This window comes from Cannabis sativa, chromosome 7, assembly GCF_029168945.1.
Source record: "Cannabis sativa cultivar Pink pepper isolate KNU-18-1 chromosome 7, ASM2916894v1, whole genome shotgun sequence".
Lineage (NCBI taxonomy): Eukaryota > Viridiplantae > Streptophyta > Magnoliopsida > Rosales > Cannabaceae > Cannabis > Cannabis sativa.
Genome location: NC_083607.1, coordinates 1,175,532 through 1,203,288, shown reverse-complemented (window position 1 = coordinate 1,203,288; position 27,757 = coordinate 1,175,532). Strand labels below are relative to the sequence as shown.

General features: G+C 30.1%; 5 protein-coding genes, 1 long non-coding RNA gene and 1 pseudogene across 9 annotated transcripts; 4 read left to right on the top strand and 3 right to left on the bottom strand.

The window, feature by feature from the left end:
* Positions 1-3,298: 3,298 nt before the first annotated feature.
* Positions 3,299-4,048, top strand: LOC115697645 (probable protein phosphatase 2C 55). Its single transcript, XM_030624729.2, has one exon. It carries the CDS (start codon positions 3,299-3,301, stop codon positions 4,046-4,048), a length of 750 nt encoding a protein of 249 aa, XP_030480589.2.
* A 1,521-nt stretch (positions 4,049-5,569) lies between these two features.
* Positions 5,570-5,956, top strand: LOC115697644 (probable protein phosphatase 2C 55). The gene has a single exon (XM_030624728.2). The coding sequence runs from the start codon at positions 5,570-5,572 to the stop codon at positions 5,954-5,956; it is 387 nt and encodes a 128-aa protein (XP_030480588.2).
* A 936-nt stretch (positions 5,957-6,892) lies between these two features.
* Positions 6,893-20,747, bottom strand: LOC115697446 (putative nuclear RNA export factor SDE5). Of its 4 annotated transcripts, none has more exons than XM_061119121.1 (13): positions 20,522-20,745; positions 20,033-20,141; positions 19,059-19,656; positions 18,748-18,773; positions 18,559-18,636; positions 18,401-18,468; positions 18,042-18,313; positions 17,871-17,950; positions 17,746-17,802; positions 17,578-17,648; positions 17,377-17,483; positions 17,201-17,274; positions 16,666-17,106 (listed from the first exon to the last, which is right to left on the bottom strand). In XM_061119121.1, the coding sequence occupies exons 3-13, from the start codon at positions 19,579-19,581 to the stop codon at positions 16,987-16,989; spliced, it is 1,476 nt and encodes a 491-aa protein (XP_060975104.1). In that variant the 5' UTR covers positions 19,582-19,656; positions 20,033-20,141; positions 20,522-20,745; the 3' UTR covers positions 16,666-16,986. The 4 variants fall into 4 exon arrangements, with proteins under 4 accessions (XP_060975105.1, XP_060975104.1, XP_060975106.1 ...); XM_061119123.1 differs by having other exon boundaries at positions 20,033-20,097; positions 20,522-20,731; XM_061119122.1 differs by lacking the exons at positions 16,666-17,106; positions 20,033-20,141 and adding an exon at positions 6,893-7,344 and having other exon boundaries at positions 20,522-20,747.
* On the bottom strand, positions 9,214-12,743 carry LOC115697447 (uncharacterized). Its single transcript, XR_004007954.2, has 5 exons — positions 12,491-12,743; positions 12,348-12,410; positions 11,080-11,152; positions 9,729-9,900; positions 9,214-9,637 (listed from the first exon to the last, which is right to left on the bottom strand). It is a non-coding gene; the product is annotated as an uncharacterized LOC115697447 (long non-coding RNA).
* LOC133039957 (probable protein phosphatase 2C 55) lies at positions 14,714-17,078 on the top strand (annotated as a pseudogene).
* Positions 20,748-24,761: 4,014 nt separating the features above from the next.
* On the bottom strand, positions 24,762-27,711 carry LOC115697440 (stem-specific protein TSJT1). The gene is made up of 4 exons (XM_030624448.2): positions 27,227-27,711; positions 26,906-27,146; positions 26,601-26,721; positions 24,762-26,268 (listed from the first exon to the last, which is right to left on the bottom strand). Exons 1-4 carry the CDS (start codon positions 27,424-27,426, stop codon positions 26,021-26,023), a joined length of 810 nt encoding a protein of 269 aa, XP_030480308.2. The 5' UTR covers positions 27,427-27,711; the 3' UTR covers positions 24,762-26,020.
* On the top strand, positions 24,825-25,400 carry LOC133029186 (uncharacterized). The gene has a single exon (XM_061101679.1). The coding sequence runs from the start codon at positions 24,825-24,827 to the stop codon at positions 25,398-25,400; it is 576 nt and encodes a 191-aa protein (XP_060957662.1).
* Positions 27,712-27,757: the final 46 nt, after the last annotated feature.

Genomic DNA, 27,757 nt, shown 5'->3' with positions numbered 1-27,757 from the left:
ACTATAAATAATTAAATTTCATGCATATTATTATAGATGCATTTTTGAAGTCAATATGAGCATCCCATCACAAACAAATAAATTCCTAATTTTGTTGACTTTATTAACTTGATCATCTTGTAAATTTTGATATTGTGGGAAATGAGATTTAAACTTAAAACCTTCTAATGGAGAAAAAATGTGGTATAATTGAGTATGTGTCTATGACCACTAATCATTTTCATCTTGTAAATTACCATGGACATTTTCCTTATTATCCAAAAAAAATAACAAGAAATAGAATAACTAAAAATTAGGTAGGAATAGAATAAATATGGACTATAACATTGGGACTCTCTAGACACAAGTTACTCATATTGTTATTAGGCACCAGTTATGCCTAACACTTTCTAGACATGTTGTTTTACGATTGTCAATAATATTTTTTAAAAATTATTTCATTAAGTTATATTACATCTGATATTTAATTGCACTAATATCGATATTGACACGTAGGAGAGTGTACTTTATAGTATTTCTCTTTTATAAAAGGTCAATTTTACTTTAAATCTTATATAATTGATCGAACTGTACATGAGATTGGTCCAATCACTATGTGAAAGAGTCTATTCTAGTTTGCCTAGTTTCTTCTTTTTCAACTTAGAATGGCATCAATTATTGTATAACAAAATGTGGTCAAATAATTGTTCAAGCATTCTTCTTTCAAAAAAAAAAAAAAAAATTGTTCAAGCATTCGACCTATAATATCATTAGAAGCACTTAAATTTATTTATTTAGATAAATGGTGGTTTTGGAAATTTATGTACTAAATTTGTAAAAAAGTTATTTTAGTAGGCTTTTTATCTATTTCGACATTTAGAAAAATAAATTTAGTCTATTTTTTTTTTTCATGATCACTGTAGCTAGGCTAATTGTAAATTTTTAGAAAATTTTGAGTAGTTTACAACACCAAATAGTTACTTACCACACGTATTAAAAAAGCAGTACGTGTAATAAAACATATAGATCTTATTTTCGGCATTATAAACTACTTAGAATTTTTTAAAAATTTACAAGTAGTTTTAAATAACTATAACGTACACGACTACAAAAAAAAAAAAAAAAAAAAAAAAAAAAACTAAAAAGCTCTTCTGTATGCCGAAACAAATAAAGGGTCTACCGAAACACTCCTTAATTACCCTATGGTTTTTAGCATAAACACTTTCATTTTTTTTTATCCCTTTTAGTTATCTAATCCCTAAGAATTTTTTCTATGTATCATTCTCTCAAATATTGAATTGCTAAAAGAAACCCTATAAAATAATTTTATGTTAAAACACATAAATTTTTATTTATATAAATATATATAGTTGGTCAACAAGTTATTCTTGCACGCAAAAAAGAAGAATTAATAGGATAAATAAAAATGAAAACTGTCACTACAATGGACTTTATATATATCACTTCATTTTCCCATTTCAATTGAAACTATTATGAAAGAATTTATACATTTTTGTTGAAATTATTATTAAAATGTCAACTTCTTTCTTTATTTGAAAAATAATTGTCAACTTCTTTCAATGGTTAGTATCCATTCATCCAAGGTATTTGGAGGTCATATACATTACAATTATATATAATAAATAATATATATAATGATGTAATTTAATTATTATTGGCTTTTTCTTAGTTTTTTTGTACCAAACCCAACTTTATTCACTACCTAATTCTTATCATCAACAAAACACATAACTCTCTCTCTCTCTCACCCAATATATATATATATATATGCATATATTTTTTCTCAATATCCTAATACATATATAAGGACTATATATATGTATTATGTACTAGTACTACATATATAGCTTTGTTTAATTATAAGATCTTTTAATATGTGTAATTATAAGTCATCTTCATTGAATTTGTTTGTATTTGTGTTTGGTTTGATAATTATAATAAGTAGCTATATACAATGTTATGAAGCTAGAAATATATTAATGATTATTCCATCTGAAAATCATGATAAGAAGATGATCATCAAAGATCATAATACTCATAATCATCATCATCATCTTGTTTTGGAGGATCAAACAAATGAAGAAAAGCTCTCATCAACTTCTCCTAAGAGCTACCAAGTAGTGTTGAGATCTGTCCCGAGTCCCGGTGTTGGCAATTAGTGACTGCGCTAGGTCTGGCTTAGGGCACACAAATAATATTCGACGATCGGGTGCAGTTTAAATTAAGATATATACACGAACACGGTTCTTTATATCACACTTATGAAATAAACTGTTTGAATTATTATTCATATTTTTATTTACTAGGTATGACTATTCATAAACACATATATTTAGGAATGTAAAATATTTAATTGTATCCTAATTACAATAGCTCTCTTATGATTTGATTATGTGAAATATGTTATATATAAATAATAAGCTTATATGGTGAAAAATATAAAATATATATATATATATAATAATGTGTTTTTTTTAATGAAGATAATAATGTGTCTTAATGTTGTTAACTACTTTTAATTTGCAATTGTATTCGTATTTTGTTTTTTTTTTTAAATAGTTTTATTAAACTTTAAAAATAATATATATAGTACTTGATTTAATTAGAAAATTATACATCTTTTCTAATATATTATTAAATTCCCAACGTATTAGAAAATGTTATAAAAAAAAGGAAGAACAATAAGTATTTGAAAATCAATTTACTAAAAATATCTACGACCAATAAAACTGTTTTTAGATATTATTTACAATTTTCAAAATTAAATTAAAAACATTATCGATCAATTATTTAATTGAGATAGTTTCTGAAAAAAAAAGTGATAATTAAGATAATTTTAAAATTCAAATATATTTCAAATTCACATTTCCATTATTTTATAAATTGCAAATGTGTTTATTGGAATATTCGAGAGAAAATTCAGTGATGATAATTAAACTATTTTAGATATTATTTACATTTTCTAAAAATTAAATTCTAAACATTATTGAGATAATTTCTGAAAAAAAAAATGATAATTAAATTAATTTTTAAATTCAAGTATATTTTAAATTCACATTTCCATAATTATTCGGTTTATTAAAAATCTAGTACAGATTTAAATTTAAACGTGTCCTATTATATGTAGGTTATCATTTATTTCTATATATATATATGTTCATTACTTTAAAATAGTTATTATTCACTTCCATACACATTCGAGAGAAAATTCAGTAAACCCATTTTCAATTTAAGAAAACACACTTTAAACACTTACAAAAAAACTCAAACATAGTGATTCAATTATTCGAAGATTAAGATGATCATAGATGAGAAGGAGAAAACCATGAAAATGGTTTGTGAATATTACTATATTCCTAAGGATGATATTATTGGTGAAGATGCACTCTTCATTTGCGAAGAAGAAGAGATTATTGGAGTGGCAGATGGGGTTGGCGGTTGGGCCAAAAGAGGCATCGATGCTGGTGAGTATGCTCGACAACTTATGAATAACAGTGTCGAAGCCATTTTCTTCAACAACAACACCGATCCCAAAAGTATTTTGAAAGAAGCTTATATGGCTAATGCTGAGGCCGAGATTCAAGGCTCCTCTACTGCATGCATTATTCGCCATAATAATGGTATTTTAGAAAGTGTCAACATTGGAGATAGTGGTTTCATGATCTTTAGAGAAAACAAGTTCATCTACAAATCTAAGACTCAACAGTGGAAATTCAACTCGCCTTATCAACTGGGAAATTCTAAGTATAGCGATATTCCTGAATTAGCTAGGGCAATGAAGATCGCGGTGATTCCAGGAGATGTTATTGTTTTGGCAACTGATGGACTTTTTGATAATTTGTTTATCTCCGATATAGAAGAGAATTTGAAGAGTAAGTCTTCAAGTTTCAGTGTTGCTTTTTCGTTGGCAGAGTTATCTCGTCGTTACTCTTTGATGAAAGATCGAAAAAGTCCTTTCTCAAAAGCAGCTGCCAAGGCCGGCTTACCTCACACGGGTGGAAAGTTCGATGACATAACTGTAATTGTTGCAAGAATTAATAGTCAATGAAAAATATTTTATCAACTAGGATTAGGGTTTGGGAAAAGTAGAGATAAGTAAGTGGTGGTTTTGAGTATGTGCCAATCTGATTGGGATGTATTCAACACTTTCCATATATTATTTTTCATTGATTTGTTTCATTGTAATTAAACTATTTTGTATTAATTCAACACTTTCTATTATTAATATACATTGGAATGATATAAACATGTTAAGAAAAACATTGGTGAGAAAAAAATATTATTTAATATTAATAATTTACAAGTGGATATTCAGATTTGAACTTAATTTATTAACTTCACACATTATTAATTATAATAAGAATAATATTAACAAGTACTGATTACATTAATATTAATATATATATTTAATTTAATATTATTATCTTGTAATTAATTTTGATTCTATTATTACAATTAATTCTTCATTTTTTTCCGAAAGAAATAATTCTCATTCTTCCCAACTAATTTGTTAGATTGGCAAATTTTCGAGTAATTGGATAAATAATATTCAAATTTTCGAGGTGTCATTTTACGAATAATTAATGATATTTCATAATAATTATTAAATTAAATTATATAAAATTCAATATTTAATTCTACCAATAATAATATTACGTAATAATAAAAGTTTGTGTTTTTAGCATTTCTATTTTGTTTGACATATGAGGGCATTTTTTTATACATTTAATTGAGTAAATGAATATTTTTCTTTATGTTACTTTCTTTGTGTTTTACATTTTTTTTTCATTGTTAAAATGAAAATATTTACAAGAAATGAACCGCTGCAATATATTTATTTTTATTATTAATTTATTTTTTGTGTTTCTAATAAATATTGTTTTGTAACAATAATTTAATTTCCACTTAATAAATATTTGGAGGGTACCTCTTATTTGTTGTAATTTGTTTTAAGATATTTTCATAAATATTATTTATATTATCAGTAGGCGTTGTAACCCTAATTATAATATAGATAGAAAATATATAAAATAATTTTTCTTGAATTATATTGGTTATATTTTACTACATCATAAAAGATATATTGGGTCATGTAAATTTCAAATTAAATTAAAATTTAAAAACAAAATACGTTTCTTATTATTACTTCAAATTATATATTATATCTATCTAGAAAAATCTTAATCTAGATATCTATAACGGCCATTTTTTTTAAAAAATATATATATTAATCATTAATTAAATCATATTACTTAGATTATAAACAAACATTTCTATATAAGTACGCACATCATCATTAATTCAAGAAAAATTAAAAATATTTTTAGATCAAGAAAATACACTCAACACAAAAACAATATATAGGTTAATTAGTCATAATTAAGGAAATAATATTAGTGATTATGGCAATGAAAATGGTTTGTGAATATCATTACCTTCCTAAGGATGATATTATTGGAGAAGATGCACACTTCATTTGTGCAAAACAAGAAATTATTGGAGTGGCTGACGGGGTAGGCAGTTGGGCTGGTAAAGGCATCGACGCCGGTGAGTATATGCTCGCCAACTCATGAGCAACTCTATCGAATCCATCGTCAAGAACAACAACACTGATCCCAAGAGTATTTTAAAAGAAGCTTTTGCAGCTAATGCTAAGGCCGAGATTCAAGGCTCCTCCACTGCATGCATACTCTGCCATAATAATGGCATTTTGCAAAGTGTTAACGTTGGAGATAGTGGATTCATTATCTTTAGAAATGATAAGTTAGTTTACAGATCAAAGACTCAGCTGGTGGAATTCAACGTGCCTTATCAGTTGGGAAACTCTGAGGGTTATGATACTCCTGACTCTGCAGGGACAATGGAAATCACAGTTGTTCCAAAAGATGTTATTGTTTTGGAAACTGATGGGCTATTTGATAATATGTTTGTTTCGGATATAGAAGATGTTTTCTAGTATGGGTAGTGCTTTTTGGTTGGCAGAGTTCTCTCGTCGTTACTCTTTGATGAAAGATCGAAAAAGTCATTTCTCTGAAGCAGCTACCAAGGCTGGGCGTTCCTACACTGGAGGAAAGTTCGATGACATAACTGTTATTGTTGCAAGAATTATTAGTCAATGAAAAGTACATACATTATTATAGCTAGAGTTAGGGTTAGGGTTTGAGAAATGAGATAGATAAATATGTAATAAAAATGAATGATGGTTTTGAGTATGTGCCAATCTGATTGGGATGTATTCAATGCTACCATATGATAACCCTCTCTCATGACATTCTTTTTGTTTTTCTAAATTAGATCATTATTACCAACAATTATGCTTAAGCTTGTAATAAAATTTTATCATTTTTTAATTAATAAGTTGTATTTGTAACAAATTATCATTGTGGCATTTGTTGACATTGGCTAGACTATGTCAATGTTAAAGTCGAAACAGATTCTCAAATTGTTTCTAAATTGTGTAATAAGAACAAGTCGTGTTTCACAGTTTATAGTTTAATTTTATAAGATATTTATTTGATTTAATGTTTCTAAGTTTTTATTTTGTAATCGCTCAAGAGAGTTTGGTGGCTAAGATTACTTAAATGTATGTAAGTCTTCAGACTTGTTTTGGCTTAGGTCTAACAAAAAATTCATTCATTCCAAAAAACTAATCCAATTTTAATGATTTAATTTGTAATGTAAAATTTTATTTTTAGTTGCATTTGTACACAATATTAGGAATAGTTTGCAAAAAATTCAGAAGACTCTTGGGTGAGACTTATCATTAGGTTACTAATTTTTAGAAAGAAAAAGCAAAATTAATTTTTAATTGTATTTTTATGGATCATCAATCACTTTTTAAACAAATAAATACATTATTTGTTATTAATTTTTTAAAAAAAGTACATAAAAATTCAATTCAATTTTTCTTTTGAAGACAATGTAATTATATTATAATATATTGTGTTTTTACATCAAATTAACCAACTTACATAAATGTCTAAAATAGAGTAATAACTATCTCAACGTAGCATACACACTTTTACACAATGATATCGCAGTTTTGTCACCGTACAAAATTTAACAAAATTTAACGGTATAGTTAACAAGATGCACAATTTTTTGCATACCCTAATCTCAACTCGTAATTATCTCAACTCGAAGCTCCAATCATCGAAACCACTCAACTCACCCTAATTAATTGATTCCAAGATCAAAAAAAAAAAAATAAAATTGAAGGCAAATTCACTTCTTGACAAAACTCAAACGTCTAGGGTTGATTCTATCCAACCGAATACAAATCGTTCCCGAACTCTCTCCCTCCTCCGTCCACTCGATGGATTCTTTCTCCAACAGCTTCAAAACCTGTTCCAATGTCAATAAAAATATAAAACACATCACATCAGAATGATGGGATCGAACTTTGAATCATAATGTTTGTGAAAGAACTATCTTTACCCGTCTTACAAAGTCCTTTGGAGCTGAGGATGAACAATACATTTCTTTTCGAATATTATTATTTCGATTAATAAACAATGACATAATAACGAATGAAAATGAGCAGAAAATCGAATTGGACTAACATGAAATTCCTGAAAGTGACGAAAGAACAATATTGATTGAGTTTGAAAAAAAAAAAATTAAAAATCCAAAGAAAAAGTAAAATTAAATTAATATGTAGAAGGAAGTTAGGAAAGGATTCAGTTATTTGGGTAAAAATTGTATTTTTTTACCAACTACTGAAAATAAATAAAATGTATTGGTAAAATGGTAAATAATAGAAAAAAGAATGTCATTATCAAATTGTAAATTAATAATATAATACAGAGCAAATGTATATAAATATATTTATATATAATATAACCTCCAAAAAGGAAGAAGAAGAAGAAGAAGAAGAAGCATGATAGAATCTGAAAGAAAAAAAAAAGAAAAGCTTTGATTTTTATTTTTCTTGAATGGGTTTTATTTTTTTGTTTGTTGTTATTTGTTAATGGCAGCTTGGACTTTGGGGTCTGACCCAAGTCCAGAGGTGTTTTCATGGCTAAAAACCCTACCTTTACCACCAGAGTTTCAACATCCCATTTCATATATATATTTAAGATCGAGAAAGTGAGATAATTTCTGAAAAAAAATAAAAATAAAATAAAGAAAAAGTGATAATTAAAATAATTTTAAAATTCAAATATATTTCAAATTCATATTTCCATTATTTTATAAATTGTAAAATGTGTTTATTGGGATATTCGAGAGACAATTCAGTGATAAGTAAACTATGTTAGACATTATTTACATTTTTTAAAATTAAATTCCAAACATTATTGAGATAATTTTTGACCAAAAAAAAAAATGATAATTAAAATAATTTTTAAATTCACATTTCCATAATTATTCAGTTTATTAAAAATTTAGAACAGATTTAAATTTAAAATTGTCCTATTATATATAGGTTATCAATTATTTCTCTATATATATGTTCATTACTTTAAAATAGTTATTATTCACTTCAATATATAATATACACATTCGAGAGAAAATTCACTAAAGACATTTTCAATTTAAGAAAACACACTTTAAACACTTACAAAAAAACTCAAACACATAGTGATTCAAATTCGAAGATGAAGATGATTATAGATGATGAGAAGAAGGAGAAAACCATGAAAATGGTTTGTGAATATTACTATATTCCTAAGGATGATATTATTGGTGAAGATGCACTCTTCATTTCACTACTACAAAAAGAGCTATTCCCAACGGTTTATAACTGTCTTTTATATGATTTCCCAACGGTTCCTAAAACCGTTGGCTATATGGGTGTCATAAAAATGCGGAATTTGAAATGACAGTTTATAACTGTGGCAAAAAGTTACTTTAAATGACGGTTAAGAAATGTTGGAAAAAGTAACTTTAAATGACGGTTTATAACCGTGGGGAAAGACTTCCGTGATGGAAAATATCTCTTTAAATGACGGTTTATAACTGTGGCAAAAAGTTACTTTAAATGACAGTTAAGAAATGTTGGAAACGACTTTATTCAGACTATAAGTAACAAAATACACTACTTAAAATGACTGTTATAAACCGTCAGACAATATGAAGTAAAGTATAAAATAGAAATATTAATTCAATTCTCCTCTTGTATTTTTATTATTTAGATTTCCAACAATGATGAAAAAACATAATAACAATAATAATATTTTTATAAGAAAATTCATACATTTAACACTCTTCAAAAGAATTAAAGCTTCATGAAAATCATAATATGCCATCAAAGTTTAGTAATGCAATACAAAAGAAGGAAATCCAATTAAGTTTTTACATTTTGCAATCTTTTGTAGAATATCTTCTGAACATTTAAAAATATGTATACTAAGAACAAAATAAGTCTCCACGTAGTCACTTGGGACTTTAATCATATAGCTGGAGATCACTTCCTAAAAACTAAAAAAGCAAGACAATAGTAACTAAGATCGATGTCAAACCTATCAATCATTTTCTTAGATCACATGGGGATCGTCCATGAGCGATCATTGGTCATCATACTCTATGTTATTAGTCATTTGCCTGCTGCTATCATCTGCATGACATACTTTGCCCATTCGTCACGTATTTCGTTGATTTCTTTGTTAGTGTAAGAGGATGATATGTTCCTTTTAAACTGCAACAAACGAAACAAATCATTAATTTAATAGGTCATAATAAAAGTACTTAAAAACTTTAATATTTGTGAAAATAATTAGTGTCTTTACCTCTGTTTCTAATTTTCGTGTAGGATTATTTTCAGTCATGAATGATTTAATAAATCTCATGCTATATTACCCACACTGGTCGCCATCTGGTTGCTCTGGACATCTGTACTCAGTGAAGCTTATTGCTACTGACCGTCGGTTTCTTTTCTCAAGGTAGTACCTCTCAAGAGCACTACACATAAATAATATAAAGTTAATACATACATTAATGGAAATTAGAGCAATATGTTTAGAGCTTTGAACTACTAGAACATACGTTTGAACACATCTTTTAATATCTTGACGAATGGTTTTGTTTCTGGAATCTAAAAATGCTACACTCATCAGAATTCTTCTTCTTTTGCCACCTAGACTCACCGCACGTCGGACACGACGTTTCATTTTCAAATCTATTTTGATAGAGGATGCAATCGTTAGGACATGCATGTATCTTTTCATATTTCATGCCTAATGAACACAATGTCTTCTTTGCCTCATAGAAAGACAAAGGCATTTCATTACCTTCAGGTAACAAATCTCCTAAAAAGGCTAGTAACTCCGTAAAACTCTTATCGCTCCACCCATATTTGGCTTTCAGATTGTACAATCTAATAAGTGACAATAACTTAGTAAACCTATTACAATTAGGGTAAATAGGTTTTTCAGCATCTTCTAAAAGGGATTTAAATTTCACTGGATCAGCTGTATTGGATTCAAATTGTGCATCATCAATCATTTTTGCAATGTGATCATCTCCGTAATCCAAATTAACGCACTTCTCCTTCCTAGACTTGGAAGGTCCCTCATCTGAAGTTCTAATTTTTTCCCCATGGTGATACCAAATTTTATAGCTTTTGTCTATACCGTTCCTAAACAAATGTTCTTTAATCTTAAAAATTTTCATACGCTCCATGTTGCCACATTTCATGCACGGACAATGAACAAAATTAGGATTAGAAGCCTTCTTCTCAGCAAACTCCAAAAACAGATCAACACCTTCCCTATATTTCATTGACAACCTATCTGCACTCATCCAATCTCTATCCATTCTGAAGTTTCTAAAAAAAAAACATTCACGTTTTAATCAATTTCATCTATGAGCCATCAAAGAAATTATAGTTGTTATCCTACCGAAATTTTGGTAGCATAACATTTATGATTTAATGTTCCTAAAATTTTTAAACTTACTATAAACAACAAAAAACCACTTACTATAAACAACAAAAAACAATTAAAAAATAATCACCCACCCGACCGCAGTATATAAATAATCGCAGAACCTACTTCACTACGGATGAATATCTAAAATATTCAAACTCTTCTAATATTAATAAAATATGAAATAAAGAATTTTAAAATTGTAGAATAGTACCTAACTAATCCAATAAAGTTGCTTTGCGTTCTTCAAACTCCAAAGATCAATCAAAACCAAAGTTGTAGTATACCTACAAAAGTAAAATAAAGAGTATTACAAAGATTGCCAATGTATTAAGGATTACAATGGGAGAATGAACAAGTAAATTTATGAGATGTTATCTTTACTTCACCAACAACTAGTATTGAACGGTCAAAGATAATGTATTTAGAAAATATGTTCTTTTTAAGTGATGTTATATTCTTTGTTTTGTGTGAAATTGTTAAATTCTTCACCCAATATAAGTAGGCAAAGAGAGGTACACTTAGATTTAGTAATAGAGGGTTATTAATTAGTTTGGTCTTCACACCAGTGAAGCAAACTATGTGTATCACTGTTTATACTTACTTTATGTTATGAACTTTTAATGATTTTCTTCAAGTATTTCATTGTTTCACTATTATATATGTAAGTAACAAATTGAACCATAGTACCTTTACTCACATGATAACATAAGAAACACATTATGAGTGTATGTATTTTAAATATTTATTTACCACTGGCATCCTTTGAAATTATTTAAAAAAAAAAACAAATAATTTTGAAGATATGGCCTATTGAAGGAAGCAAGAAATAATTAATGATGGATTATATATAAATAATTTGTTGCTTTCACTATACACATACATACAGTAGTAGTTTATTTTTCTCAACATACTGAAAACATATTATAATTATAGGAGTTTTGAGAACTATTGAGAAAGTGTTGGTGTTAATTTTATCTATATATACCCACAACAACCACAAACTGATTTTATTATTAATAAATTAATAGCATGGTTCTCAAAAGGGTGCTCCTATCCTATGCATGTGCTGAGAACCACAATGGAAGTAGAGTACATCTCTTTCCATTCTCTTCTCTACTCTTGCGTTGCGTTGATACACCAATACTTGGTTATGGGTTGCTAAGAAAATCACACCAGTATGACATATAGGAAAATACAATACCTGGTACTCACCCACCCTATCAACCAAAATCTATTCTAAAAAGGCAAACCTACTCACTCAATTGCCTATTATTTTGTTATTATTCTAATTTCTTGCAACAGTAGTAATAAAAATGTCATTACTAAGTCATGTAATCAAACCCAACGACACAACTTCACAATCTCAAATAATGAACAAAAAAGAATCCATAAACAACAAATATTGATCTCTAAAATTAAAATAATTAACAACTCAAACTGAACAAATGGAAAGTGAGATAAGATAAGAGGAGATTAAACCTCTAGTTTCTGTCTTGAATGAGTTCGAGTTTCTAGATCGAAAGGGAAAGTGATTCTCTTAATCTGAAAAAAAAAAATGAATACAATCAGTCAATAATCTCTAAACCAGAGATAGACAAAGGAATAAAGAAGAAGAAAAAAACCTTGATTTTTGGCTTGTGTTGTGTACGAAACAGAGGATTAGAGAGGAACCTGGCCTTGGGCTGTCATGGGCTTCAACTTGGGGAATCGTTTTGCAGTATCGTCGAGAGTTGAGAAGAAAGGAGCTGCCGTCCGTCGATCAGATCGCCAGGAAATTTTTGACCCTTGGGGTCATTGGTCTGAAATTTTCTTGTTTGTTGTTATTTGTTAATGGCAGCTTGGACGAGGTGTTTTCATGGCTAAAAACCCACCAGAGTTTCAATAATTTCTGAAAAAAAATAAAAATAAAATAAAGAAAAAGTGCTAATTAAAATAATTTTTAAATTCACATTTCCATAATTATTCAGTTTATTAAAAATCTAGAACAGATTTAAATTTAAACTTGTCCTATTATATATAGGTTATCAATTATTTCTCTATATATATATATATATATGTTCATTACTTTAAAATAGTTATTATTCACTTCAATATATAATATACACATTTTCAATTCAAGAAAACACACTTTAAACACTTACAAAAAAACTCAAACACATAGTGATTCAAATTCGAAGATGAAGATGATCATAGATGATGAGAAGAAGGAGAAAACCAAGAAAATGGTTTGTGAATATTACTATATTCCTAAGGATGATATTATTGGTGAAGATGCACTCTTCATTTGCGAAGAAGAAGAGATTATTGGAGTGGCAGATGGGGTTGGCGGTTGGGCCAAAAGAGGCATCGATGCTGGTGAGTATGCTCGACAACTTATGAATAACAGTGTCGAAGCCATTTTCTTCAACAACAACACCGATCCCAAAACTATTTTGAAAGAAGCTTATATGGCTAATGCTGAGGCCGAGATTCAAGGCTCCTCTACTGCATGCATTATTCGCCATAATAATGGTATTTTAGAAACTGTCAACATTGGAGATAGCGGTTTCATGATCTTTAGAGAAAACAAGTTTATCTACAAATCTAAGACTCAACAGTGGAAATTCAACTCGCCTTATCAACTCGGAAATTCTAAGTATAGCGATATTCCTGAATTAGCTAGGACAATGAAGATCGCGGTGATTCCAGGAGATGTTATTGTTTTGGCAACTGATGGACTTTTTGATAATTTGTTTATCTCCGATATAGAAGAGAAATTGAAGAGTAAGTCTTCGAGTTCCAATGTTGCTTTTTCGTTGGCAGAGTTATCTCGTCGTTACTCTTTGATGAAAGATCGAAAAAGTCCTTTCTCGAAAGCAGCTGCCAAGGCCGGCTTACCTCACACCGGTGGAAAGTTCGATGACATAACTGTAATTGTTGCAAGAATTATTAGTCAATGAAAAACATTTTATCAACTAGGATTAGGGTTTGGGAAAAGTAGAGATAAGTAAATGGTGGTTTTGAGTATGTGCCAATCTGATTGGGATGTATTCAACACTTTCCATATATTATTTTTCATTGATTTGTTTCATTGTAATTAAACTATTTTGTATTAATTCAACACTTTCTATTATTAATATACATTGGAATGATATAAACATGCTAAGAAAAACATTAATGAGAAAAAAAGATTATTTAATATTAATAATTTACAAGTGGATATTCGGATTTGAACTTAATTTATAAACTTCACACATTTTTAATTATAATAAGAATAATATTAACAAGTACTGATTACATTAATATTAATATATATATATTTAATTTAATATTATTATCTTGTAATTAATTTTGATTCTATTATTATTACAATAAATTCTTCATTCATTTTTTTCTGAAAGAAATAATTCTCATTCTTCTTAATTAATTTGCATTGTTAGATTGGCAAATTTTCGAGTAATTGGCTAAATAACATTCAAATTTTCGAGGTGTCATTTTACGAATAATTAATGATATTTCATAATAGTTATTAAATTAAATTATATAAAATTCAATATTTAATTCTACCAATAATATTTTTCTTGGTAGAAAATATTTATGTTACTTTCTTTGTGTTTTACATTTTTTTTTTCATTGTTAAAATGAAAATATTTACAAGAAATGAACCGCTGCAATATATTTATTTTTATTATTAATTTATTTTTTGTGTTTCTAATAAATATTGTTTTGTAACAATAATTTAATTTCCACTTAATAAATATTTGGAGGGTACCTCTTATTTGTTGTAATTTGTTTTAAGATATTTTCATAAATATTATATATATTTTCTGTAGACGTTGTAATCCTAATTATTATATGGATAGAAAATATATAAAATAATTTTTCTTTAATTATATTGGTTATATTTTAATACATCATAAAAGATATATTGGGTCATGTAAATTTCAAATTAAATTAAAATTTAAAAACAAAATACGTTTCTTATTATTACTTCAAATTATATATTATATCTATCTAGAAAAATCTTAATCTAGATATCTATAACGGCCATTTTTTTAAAAAATATATATTAATCATTAATTAAATCATATTACTTAGATTATAAACAAACATTTCTATATAAGTACGCACATCATCATTAATTCAATAAAAATTAAAAATATTTTTAGATCAAGAAAATACACTCAACACAAAAAACAATATATAGGTTAATTAGTCATAATTAAGGAAATAATATTAGTGATTATGGCAATGAAAATGGTTTGTGAATATCATTACCTTCCTAAGGATGATATTATTGGAGAAGATGCACACTTCATTTGTGCAAAACAAGAAATTATTGGAGTGGCTGACGGGGTAGGCGGTTGGGCTGGTAAAGGCATCGACGCCGGTGAGTATGCTCGCCAACTCATGAGCAACTCTATCGAATCCATCGTCAAGAACAATAACACTGATCCCAAGAGTATTTTTAAAAGAAGCTTTTGCAGCTAATGCTAAGGCCGAGATTCAAGGCTCCTCAACTGCATGCATACTCCGCCATAATAATGGCATTTTGCAAAGTGTCAATACTGGAGATGGCAGATTCTTTGTCTTTAGAAATAATAAGTTAGTTTACAGATCGAAGACTCAACAGGTGGAATTCAACGTGCCCTATCAGTTGGGAAACTCTGAGGGTTATGATACTCCTGACTCTGCAGGGACAATGGAAATCACGGTTGTTCCAGAAGATGTTATTGTTTTGGGAACTGATGGGCTATTCGATAATATGTTTGTTTCGGATATAGAAGATGTTTTGAAGATGTTTTCAAGTATGGGTAGTGCTTTTTGGTTGGCAGAGTTCTCTCGTCGTTACTCTTTGATGAAAGATCGAAAAAGTCCTTTCTCTGAAGCAGCCACCAAGGCTGGGCATTCTCACACTGGAGGAAAGTTCGATGACATAACTGTTATTGTTGCAAGAATTACTAGTCGATGAAAAGTACATACATTATTATAGCTAGGGTTAGGGTTAGGGTTTGAGAAATGAGATAGATAAATATGTAATAAAAATGAATGGTGGTTTTGAGTATGTGCCAATCTGATTGGGATGTATTCAATGCTACCATATGATAACACTCTCTCATGACATTTTTTTTCTTTTTCTAAATTAGATCATTATTACCAACAATTATGCTTAAGCTTGTAATAAAATTTTATCATTTTTTAATTAATAAGTTGTATTTGTGACAAATTATTGTTGTGGCATTTGTTGACATTGATGTGGTATGACACATCTGTAGAATTCAACATTGACATTGGCTAGACTATGTCAATGTTAAAATTGAAATAGATTCCCAAGTTGTTTCTAAATTGTGTAATAAGAACGAGTCATGTTTGATAGTTTATGGTTTAGTTTTACAAGATATTCATTTGATTTATAATAATTTTAAGTTTTTATTTTGTAATCGCTCCGAAGAGTTTAATGACTAAGATGACTTGAATTTATGTAAGTTTACAAACTTATTTTGGCTTAGGCCTAGCAAGAAATTTCATTCATTCTAAAAAAAACTAATCCAATTTTAATGATTGAATTTATAATGTAAAAATTTATTTTTAATTGTATTTGTACACAATATTAGGAATAGTTTTTGGGAGAATTTTAACTAGCAAAAAATTCAGAAGAATCTTGGGTGAGACTTATCACTAGGTTACTAAATTTTAGAAAGAAAAAGCAAAATTAATTTTTTAATTGTATTTTTATGGATCATCAATCCCTTTTTAAACAAATAAATACATTATTTGTTATTAATTTTTAAAAAAAAGTGTAAAAAAATCAATTCAATTTGCCTTTTGAAGACAATGTAATTATATTATAATATATTGTGTTTTTACATCAAATTAACCAACTTACATAAATGTCTAAAATAGAGTAATAACTATCTCAACGTAGCATACACACTTTTTACACACAATGATATCGCAGTTTTGTCACCTTACAAAATTTAACGGTATAGTTAACAAGATTTCACTTGCGAGTGTGTGCACAATTTTTTGCGTATCCTAATCTCGACTCGTAATTATCTCAACTCGAAACTCCAATCATCGAAACCACTCAACTCACCCTAATTAATTGATTCCAAGATCAAAAAAAATTGAAGGCAATTCACTTCTTGACAAAACTCAAACGTCTAGGGTTGATTCTATCCAACCGAATACAAATCGTTCCCGAACTCTCTCCCTCCTCCGTCCACTCGATGGATTCTTTCTCCAACAACTTCAAAACCTGTTCCAATGTCGATAAAAACATAAAACACATCACATCAGAATGATGGGATCGAAATTTGAATCATAATGTTTGTGAAAGAACTATCTTTTACCCGTCTTCTACGAAGTCCTTTGGAGCTGTCTTCTTCCCCTTTCGAGTCTAAGATCAGCTTGAGATATTGGATAGCTGAGGATGAACAATACATTTCTTTTCGAATATTATTATTTCGATTAACAAACAATGACATCATAACAAATGAAAATGAGCAGAAAACCGAATTGGACTAACATGAAATGCCTGAAAGTGACGAAAGAAGATCCTTCAAAAGCCGTACCGCTCCCTTTGCATCATAATCCTGCAAGTCCTCCACCATGTCCTCTTCGGTGTCAACATCTCTATCAACAACAAGAAGAGAAAAATGAGAATAAAGAATTGGACAAAGAAGAAAAATGGTATTTACATATCCTACGAATTAGATTAGATACTGACTTGCTGGTTTCGAGAATCATTTTACAGGACTCCTCGTGTGCTTCACGAGCCTTTTTGTAGTAAATCTCACCCTGCAAAATAACAACAACATAAGCCATGACGATGACTCTGTTACAACACACTAACCGCAAGTCCTAATCCGATCAAGTTCAGTAACAACAAACATACCTGTTCTTTTAGCTTTTCAAACAGATCACCATCGCCTTTTGTCAACGCTTCTACAGCCTAACCAAGAAATTACATCAGTTCCAAACTTATTAACTCGGTTAGATAGACGAGAAAAGGCCACATACAGATTTATAATACTGCTTCATCAGTTCACTATTCTCCTTCACACCTCGACGAACAGCTTGGTACCTTTCCTCATCTTGATCTGCAAAACAAAACAAAACAAGCCCGTCATTACAGAAATACTTATTAGCATATATATATATATACTCGTAGAAGTGGCAAAATGAGCATACCATACTCATCCTTTTTTCGTGGCTGCACCGAAGTTATATTTTGTTCTACTTCTAGTGTAGAGTCCTGTAGAGGTTCTTTCACAGCATCTCCAAACAAACCCCGCGACTTTGTTGTTTTTACTCTTACTTTATTAGGTAACACAAAATCATTCTTATTTGTATCGGGAGCACAAAATAAAGAAGTCAGTATATCCCTCTCCAGATTATTTTTCCGATTTCCTACAACAGAGAAATCTTCACTTGAGTTTGAAGCTGTATCCTCAGTAGTAGTACTGTACACAAGCACAATTACACCTCAAATTAGAAAACCATGTGAGAAATAATTGAAAAGCTAAATGAATTATGAAAAGAGACATTACCCCCCGGGATATCTTGTACACTTCCTCTGATATGAAGTATATTCAGCTTTCGAATGCAAGCCTGTATACTGAAAAACCAACTCAAATTAGACCGAGATTAGTTTAACAACGTCATTGAAGGGACTTTGTTCCCTCCCCTATGTGAGAATCATACCAACCTTGTCAGTGGAGCCACTATCAGATTCGCTCTTTTCGTCCAAAGTTGCTATGGATATATCAAGTAATTTCTCCATACTCTAAATGAAAAAGAAATAGTTAAGTGCAAAAGAGTTTTCTTTTTTTCGTAATGAAGTTTAAGAAATAAAGGGAATAAACAAAAACTTGAGATAGCAATGATTTTCGTGTACCTTAGGCATATCATACCCACAAGCATCTGCAAGTTCAACATAAAACTCGATTAGCTAATCGAAATATAGATCAAAGTTATTCTAACTACAATCCCAAATCAAATAAGAAAACTTGACAGCAATTAAGTAGGCCGAAATTCTTACAAGTTTATATGTAAAAGGTTTTAGAATTAGTTCATTTTTTCTTACAAGATTTAAACTAAACTAATTTCACTTAGCATCAAACAATGTTTGTTGGACAAATTTGTAAAACGAAATAAGTTATTAAAAACCAAATAAAGTATTTCAACATGCCCAAATAAAAGAATTACCAAGAACTTGTCGAATCACATCTCTCTCTAACTGGAATCCATCTCCAAGCATATGGAACAGAAACTCCTCCATGTCGTCATGCACATTATCATCCTTTTCAGAATTTAACTTAGCTTCTCTTATCAAAGGTTCGGATACTGGCAACACCTTCGAGTTTAGCTTCATCGATTTGTTTGCTTTGACATATCCTTGTTTGAATTGTGCGGTCTTCACATAATCCTTGCCAATAATGCTTGAGACGGTACCAATAGAAGCAGAACGATACTTTGAACGCTCTGAGACACTAACACATAATGATTCCAAAGAATCTTCGATCCCCCCTATCTCTTCTCCATCAACTGCAACCGAGCAAGAAGAAGACGAACTATCCTGCTCTTTGCTGAAAAATGCATACGGTAAATCTCCCTTACCTCTCACAGTCCCATTAACACCCGATTTACCTTGGTTCTTCATATTATGGAAAGATCCATTTTCCTTTGAAAACTCTTTTACAGCTTCCGTAATAGTGGTTCCTCCAGCCATCCCTAAGACTTAACTTTTACAAACTCGGCTACTTTATTTACCAAACTAGATGAATCTTTTCTCTCTCTCTCTCTCCTATAAAACAATAAGAACATAAGAAATTATTTCTCAATAAAATAAGGCTCTTAAGCAAAAAGTTTCTCCAATTCAAATTACATTTCTACAGTTGGATAAAGAAAAAAGAAAATGGCAACCCTTCCCAATATAATCCTAACCAAAAACAGAAATTGAAGAAATAAAAATCAAATTTGTCTTCAGACAGAAATTAAAACCAAAAGGTTTCGTTTTTGACAAGTTATTTTAGACTGAAAGAGCAATAATTTAAGTAAGCAACTTAAGTAAGAAAATCAATAAGATCTACTGATCTACACATAATCAATGATTAACTATAACTCACATTACTAAATTCCCATAATATAATTCAGATTAAATTAACACAACCAATCATTACCTTAAAAAACACAATGCCACACCCAAAAATCAAATAAGCCTTTAAAATCTCAGTCTTCTCTTCAACTTCAATTAACAACATGCAAAATATCCAAAGAATGAATACCCAACTAAACAGAGGAAATCAAAGAAAAACAATGAAAGAACAACCCATTTAGAATTTTAACCAAATTTAACCAAGAAATAATCAAATAAATGAAAAACAAACAATTGGGTATCAATAACCAATGTTCACTCACACAATCAAACAGAAACTAATCCAATCCCACTGCCCAAACAAGGAATTCTTCATCATTTTCTTTTTACTTATTCACTAGGGAGATAAAAAGAGAATCTTTAACAAATAAACAAAAACCCAAATCTAAAATCAAATAAAGTAACGATAGAATTAAGAGATAAAATACATTCATTGTCTTATCTCTATCAAAGTAGCTACGAAATGAGAGAAAACAAAACAAAACGAAACAGCATTAATGGAGAATCGAGTTACCTGAAGAGAAATCTTGATTGAATGAGCGAATGAGAGAGAAGAGAGTATGGTGAATAATTAGGAGAGTGAGGGAATGTGTGAGATGGGTTTTGGATACTGATAATGAATTTGGATGAAAGGAATGGTCTTTAATGGTGGAAAGGAAAGAATGAAGAAGGAGAGAGAGAGAGAGAGAGTAGAGAGAGAGAGTGAAAGAGTGTTTAAATCTCTGAATCTTTTCGTCTGACCCCACGCGCCTTTTCCCCTTCTGAAGCAAGTTTATGAATTTTGGGCCTTGTTTGGGCTTTTGGGCCCAATGTTTTAAGTTTTGTAATGTTTTTAGATTTTTATCAAAAATACCATTTTTAATAGAGAAATTTACATTGGTATACTAACTTTTGCCATTTTCTTTAAAAAAAATACTGTCAGGTGGTATTTTTTACTTTTTTACTATGTTTTTTTTATAAGTTTCATACTGCAATATACTGTGTTAAGTTTTCACTGATATTTTTTAGTTGTTCTACTGTTGTTTTGAGTTGTCAGTTGTGTTGTTTTGTGTTCTACTGGTGTTTTATAAAAACACAATATTTTTAAAAACTTTTTCGTGTGACAGCATTTTTGTATCATATCCTTTCTACCAAAAAATATGCAAATTTTGTAAATATATTTTGATGATGGTTTGTTTTTTATTTGTATTTTTATTAAGGAAATTCAAGGTTTGGCAACACTATGTATTTTTCATATTAATGTTAAAATTTGGGTAAATTATTTTTAACTTTGTGTTTCGTAAAATTACTGATTCGACATTCTATTTTGTTAAATGATAAATTAGACCTTGTATTTTTTAAAATAGTACAAAATTATACCCTGAACAATTTTCGTCAATTTTTTTAACATAACCAATCTAAAACTAATTTCTAACATGAAACGATGCAAAAAAAAATATAATTAGTATAGTCACAGACACTTCAATGTCAGATTATTATTAAGTTTTATTTTGATAAAAATTAAGTTCAAAGTATTATTTTATACTATTTTTAAATATACATGGTCTAATTTATTATTTAACAAAACAGAGAGTCCAATCAATAACTTTTGTAAAATACAAAATCCAAAATAGGATTTATATTTAAACATTTGTACATTTTTTTGTTAGAATATTCCAAATAAAATTATTTGAATTCTTTCTCCCTAAAATAAATTTCTAAATCTTTTCAAAGTACATAATCGGTAGTAATATTTTATTATTAATAAAAGAGTAATTAAATACGGATTGTTTGATAATATCACATAAATAAGATGATATGAAAAAATGCATGAAACTCTCTTCTTGTTTTAACCTTCCAAAACAAACTCCTCCTTCTCATATTCATGATTAGCATCACTCTACACACACATATATGTATATATATACATATCTATACTAAGAAATATACTCAATCATTACATACACATTTCATAAACTAAAAAACATAGTACTATGGCGACACCAAAATGTGGTACTACTTCTTCTTTAGCCTTCTTTGCCTTATTACTCATCACAATCACAATAGCCTTTCAATTACCTATTCTTTGCTCGGCTCGGCTAATAACCAACCCTGCAACTACTACTATTACTATCCCGACTCATCATTACCACATCGGTAGTAGTGATGATGACGGTGATCAAACGGCTCTGATGAAGCCGAATGATGTAAGCATAATAGGAGAAATCTCAACAATACTGCCACTAATGCCACTTCAACCACCTATGCCACCTACGCCACCTTTGCCACCTATGCCTCCAATGCCTCCAATGCCACCAATGCCTCCGATGATGTCGTTGACACAACCACCAGTTATTGAGACCAGGGTTGGTTTCGGTGGTACCACCACAGAGAATAAGGCTCCCACTGAAGGCGATAAGGGTTATGCCTCTCCTCAGGGTGGTGCCACCATAGAAGGCGGTAATGGCTATGCTCCTCCTCAAATAAGCGCGCAAATGCTAGTGGAATGTAAAGCTAATATAGAAAAGTGTGATTTGGGAAAAATTCTTAATTCCTTTGGTCACCTAACTAACACTAAGAAGTCAACTAGTGGTAGTAATACTAATTCCTCTAACGACAAGTCGTTTGATAAAGATGAGATGAAGAAGAATGAAGATGGAAGGAACAATGATCATAATTAAGTTCAACTAGTTGAGGAGAAGAAACTATATACAATCAAGAATAAATGTGGCTTGTTACTTTGTTTTATATGCCTCAATCAATAAAACTCTTTCATATTGGGTTATTGCTTTATATGTAATTTTTCATACTTGATAATGGTAATTTTATTGTTATTTTCACATTATTGTTATAAAAAGTAATATGAAAATAACAATGTTTACTGAAAAAATACAAGTAAAAAATTTGTAAAAGAAATTCGTAAAAATATATATAAAAAATGTAATTTTAAATATTTTGTGTAAGAATTTTATTTTTATAAGATATTTTTTTTTTATAATTAATAAAAAAAATAGATATATTACAAAAACATTTTTACAAATTAAAAGTTTTTCTTAAGGAAGTATGAATCTGTTGTTTTCACAAAAAAATTATATCTATGTTAATTCCATGTTGTTTTTACATTTATATTATATTGATTTTACGTTATTTTATGTTGCTTTATGAGATTTTGTAAAAAAAAATATATAATAAAATTAAAATACCGTGTGTCAGTAAAAAAAAAAAAAAAAAAGTGCAAAATACTTTATGTGAAAATTTATTAGTTATTTTCCATATAAATGAGAGATAATTTAGAGTAAATGACAATATTTCATATATGCTATAACCATTTTATTATTCAACATAATAATATTCATATCATGTGTTTAAGATGAGTTAGTTACAATGTTTTTATTTCATATTTTATGATTAAAAATAGATTATACACATTATATTCTCAATTAATCTCATAGGAAAATTTATATTTTATTTATCTTCAATTACGTCATTTTCACACAATTTAAATTTACAGGATCAATGAGCAATCGATATTTCATAATCAAGGATATACTATTATTTAAAATTTCCAAACAAACAATTTCAACAAAATATTTCAATTTCTTATTTTACTTTATTTAACTTTATGTATTATTTTATCTGTAAAGTATATAAAATGTGCATAAATAATTATAACATTTTTTGTTATTCGTATGAAGAACTACTCTAAGAGCTCGTTTGGTACGTCGTATAAGGGTTTATTGTATTGAATAATAAATAACACCATGTTTGGATAAAATAATGTATTATATTAATTATTACGACCAAATGTTTTATACAATGTATGTTGTATTATTTAATACATAACAAATGATCCGTATTAGCTTGTATTATAATATTTACAAAGGATTCGGGGTCAATACCAATCTCCAATCTGGACCTGGGACCCAGACCTGGATCGGGACTCGAACCCAGTCCCGGGCCCCGAACCTGGACCCCAAACCCCGGACCTTGGACTCTGACCCAGACCTGAACCCTGACCCCGACTCGTACCTGGACCCGGACCCGGACTCGAGACCTAGACCTCGACCCCAGACAGACCCGAGACCCAGACTCGGACCCAGGACCCCAAACCCGGACCTGGACCCCGACTTGGACCCGGACCCCGACCCGTATCCCGACCCCAACCTGTACCCTGACCCCGACCTTGACCCGAACCCAAACCCAAACTCGGACCCGAACTCGGACCGGACTCGGACCCAAACCTGAACTCGAACTCAGGACCTAAACCCGAACCTGACCCGAAACCCAGACCCAGATTAAATAATATTAATATAATACAATACAATATAATACAATCTATTAAAACAAGTCAATACCAAACATAATATTGTATTGAATAATACTAATACAATCTAACACAATACAATACAATACAACGTACTAAACGAGCCCTAAGAGAAATATTTTTAGGCAGTACTAATAATAACATAAGTACACAATTACTGTTGTTTAAAATTTTGTACTACTTTTCAAAATTCCTCAAATATAAGAATTTTTCTTTTTCTCCCTTATATAATTTCCTAAAAATTTTCAAAGTAAATAATAATTAATATTATTAATTTTGTACTTAAGTATTATGTATTGTTTAATAATCATCACATAAATAAGATGATATGAGAAAATGCATGAAACCCTCTTCTTGTTTTAACCTTCCAAAACAAACTCCTCCTTCTCATATTCATGATCATCATCACTCTATACACACATATATACATATCTATAGTAAGCTTATCATCAATCATTACATATACATTTCATAAACTATAAAACATAGTACATAAAACTATGGATGCAGCAAAATGTGGTACTACTTCTTTAGCCTTCTTTGCCTTGTTACTCATCACAACCACAATAGCCTTTCAATCACTTATTCTTTGCTCGGCTCGTGTAATAATCACCCCGCAACAACTACTATTACTATCTCGACTCATCATCACCACCACCATCATCACCACAATGGTGGTGGTGATGATGACAGTGATCAAACAGCTCTAATAAAGCCGAATGATGTAAACATCGCAGGAGAAATCTCAAATATACTGCCACCTATGCCATTTCAACCACCTATGCCGCCTATGCCGCCTATACCACCTATGCCTCCGATCCCACCGATTCCAGCAATCCCACCAATACCTCCGGTGATGTCATTGCCGCAATCACCAATTGTTATTGGAACCAGAATTGGTTTCGATGGTACCACCATTGAGGGTGGTGCCACCATAGAGGGCGGTAATGACTATGCTCCTCCTCAGGGTGGTAACGGCTATGTTCCTCCTCAGGGTGGTGTCACCATATGGGGCGGTAGCGGTAATGGCTATGCTCCTCCTCAAGGTGGCGCTACCATATGGGGCGGTAACGGCTATGCTCCTCCTTAAGGTGGTGCCACTATATGGGGCGGTAATGGCTATGCTCCTTCTCAGGGTGGCACCATCATAGAGGGCGGTAATAGCTATGCCTCTCCTCAAATATGTGTGCCATTACTAGCTGAATGCAAAGCTAATCTAGAAAAGTGCGATTTGGGAAAAAATCTTAATTCCTTTGGTGACCTAACTAACACTAAGAAACCAACTAGTGATAGTAATACTAGCTCATCTAACGACAAGTCGTTTGACAAAGATAAGAAGATGAAAAATGAAGATGGAAGAAACAATGATAATAATTAAGTTCAACTAGTTGAGGTGAAGAAGAAACTATATACAATCAAGAATAAATGTGGTTTGTTTTGTTACTTTGTTTCAGTTGTTGCTTTATATGTAATTTTTCATACTAAATAAATACATTACGATTGTTATCTTAATCTTTATCGGTTAACTTTATGAATGAAAAAATAATGTTTTATTAAAAACTTATTACTACTTTGTATTTTAAGATTCAAAAGCTTAATTATGCCAATAATATTTTGGTGTTATTTCAATATTAGTGCAAATCTTCATAAAATCAGCACTAGCTAGTACTGAGCAGAAGACTAGATAATACATAATAATAGAAAAGAAGATTAAGAAATGAAGTCTAATTCGATCTGATCATCGTGATCGTGGTGATCATGCGGTGGTGGTGATTCCTGATCGGCCCAGTTAGAAGCACTGCCGGAACGTGGAATGCTTGGGATTCGAGTGTACAAGTCCACCTGAAAACTCACTCCACAGATGTTTTCAAAGTCATCATCTTTGTGTGTTATTGCTCTTACCTTATTCAATGGATGATCAAAGCTTAACAGTCCACTTCCATTTCTGAATATACACCCTGAATTGCCATTCATTCATATATATATATATATAATATTAGTAAGTAAAATATATTGTATAACACTATACATACACCTTCCTGATTTGGATTCTATGTTTAGCAAAATTTACTGATTGAACTCTATATTTTGTGAAATGACAATTTGAATTTTGTATTTTTTGAAAATAGGATATAATGTTTTATCATTTCTAAAATTATTGGTTCGAAATATCGTTCAACAAAACAGAGGGTTCGATCATTATCTCTTAAAAAACATAAGGTGCAAAATGATATTTTTATTTTAACCTTATTGATTATATACATAGAATTTTAGATTTGGTTGAAATTACCTGGAGGAAAGGGCCCATAAGATTTGCTACAAGCTTCTTTGATGATATTGGAATGGTTGGAGAAGACTAAAGACCCATCACCTGCCAATCCCCAATGAAGTTCAACACTTCCATTACGATCCTAATCACATTCATTAATTAGTGTTTGTAGTTATTAACAAAGGGTGTCAAGAAAAATAAACTTTTTTTAGTTTCTTCTTTGCAAAGCAACATTCCCGATACATTTGATATCCTGCATCTTGTTTCGCAGAAAATATGAATGAAAATAATTAATGAAAGTTCACATGGTTGAAGTTAGAACTAACCCTGGATATGAAAAGGGTACCGGAATTTGCATCAAAGAGAACGAAAGCAAAGTTTCCTTGGAGATCTTTGATGACTTGATCAATCGGGTATGGAGCTCTGTCTCTCAAGACCTTATAAGCTTCAACCACAACTATGGCTTCTGTTGCTTGTCTCGGGAGCCCATAATGGCGTCTGAGATCTGAAGTGTTCACCAAAGTTCCAATGAAAATGCAAAATACATCGTCCAAAACAACGATAGACCTGACATAAAAACAAGATAATCAGCTATTTAATTCTATAAAAATGAAAGAATAACAAACAATATACAACTTAGTCAGTACCTTGGGTGAGAATAGCTAGTGTCATCATGAGACAAAGCCATGAAATTCCCATTTGTAAGATTGTAAACGGTGACCTCTGTTGAAGATGACCGAAAAGTCTGCAAGATCTCTTCTCTGTTCATGGAGTTCTCTAAACCCAATGAAGGCAAGCTCAGCTCTTCAGGTGGGTTAGAGATTGATTTTTCAAAAACAGCTAACATTTTTCTTGTTTTTTCAGAAACAATTCAAGATGATCTCAAGACAAGTGTGTATGAAAATGTTAAATAAAGAAGTAAAAAGTAAAGCAAATTGCTTTGGTTAGGAGAGAAACGTGTACCTTGATAGAAAGAAGGTAAGGAAAAGATGCAGGCATAGTGCCAAAGAAGCAAAAACCAATTTTGGCTTCTAGTTCAATCTCCCTTTAGTCTTATTCAGTCAAATTATGCTTTTCAAGAAAGATATATACATTTTATATATATATATATATGAGAGAGAGAGTATGCAGGCTATGACTAAAGTTAAACAACCATGATGAATATCAGTTACAAGAAA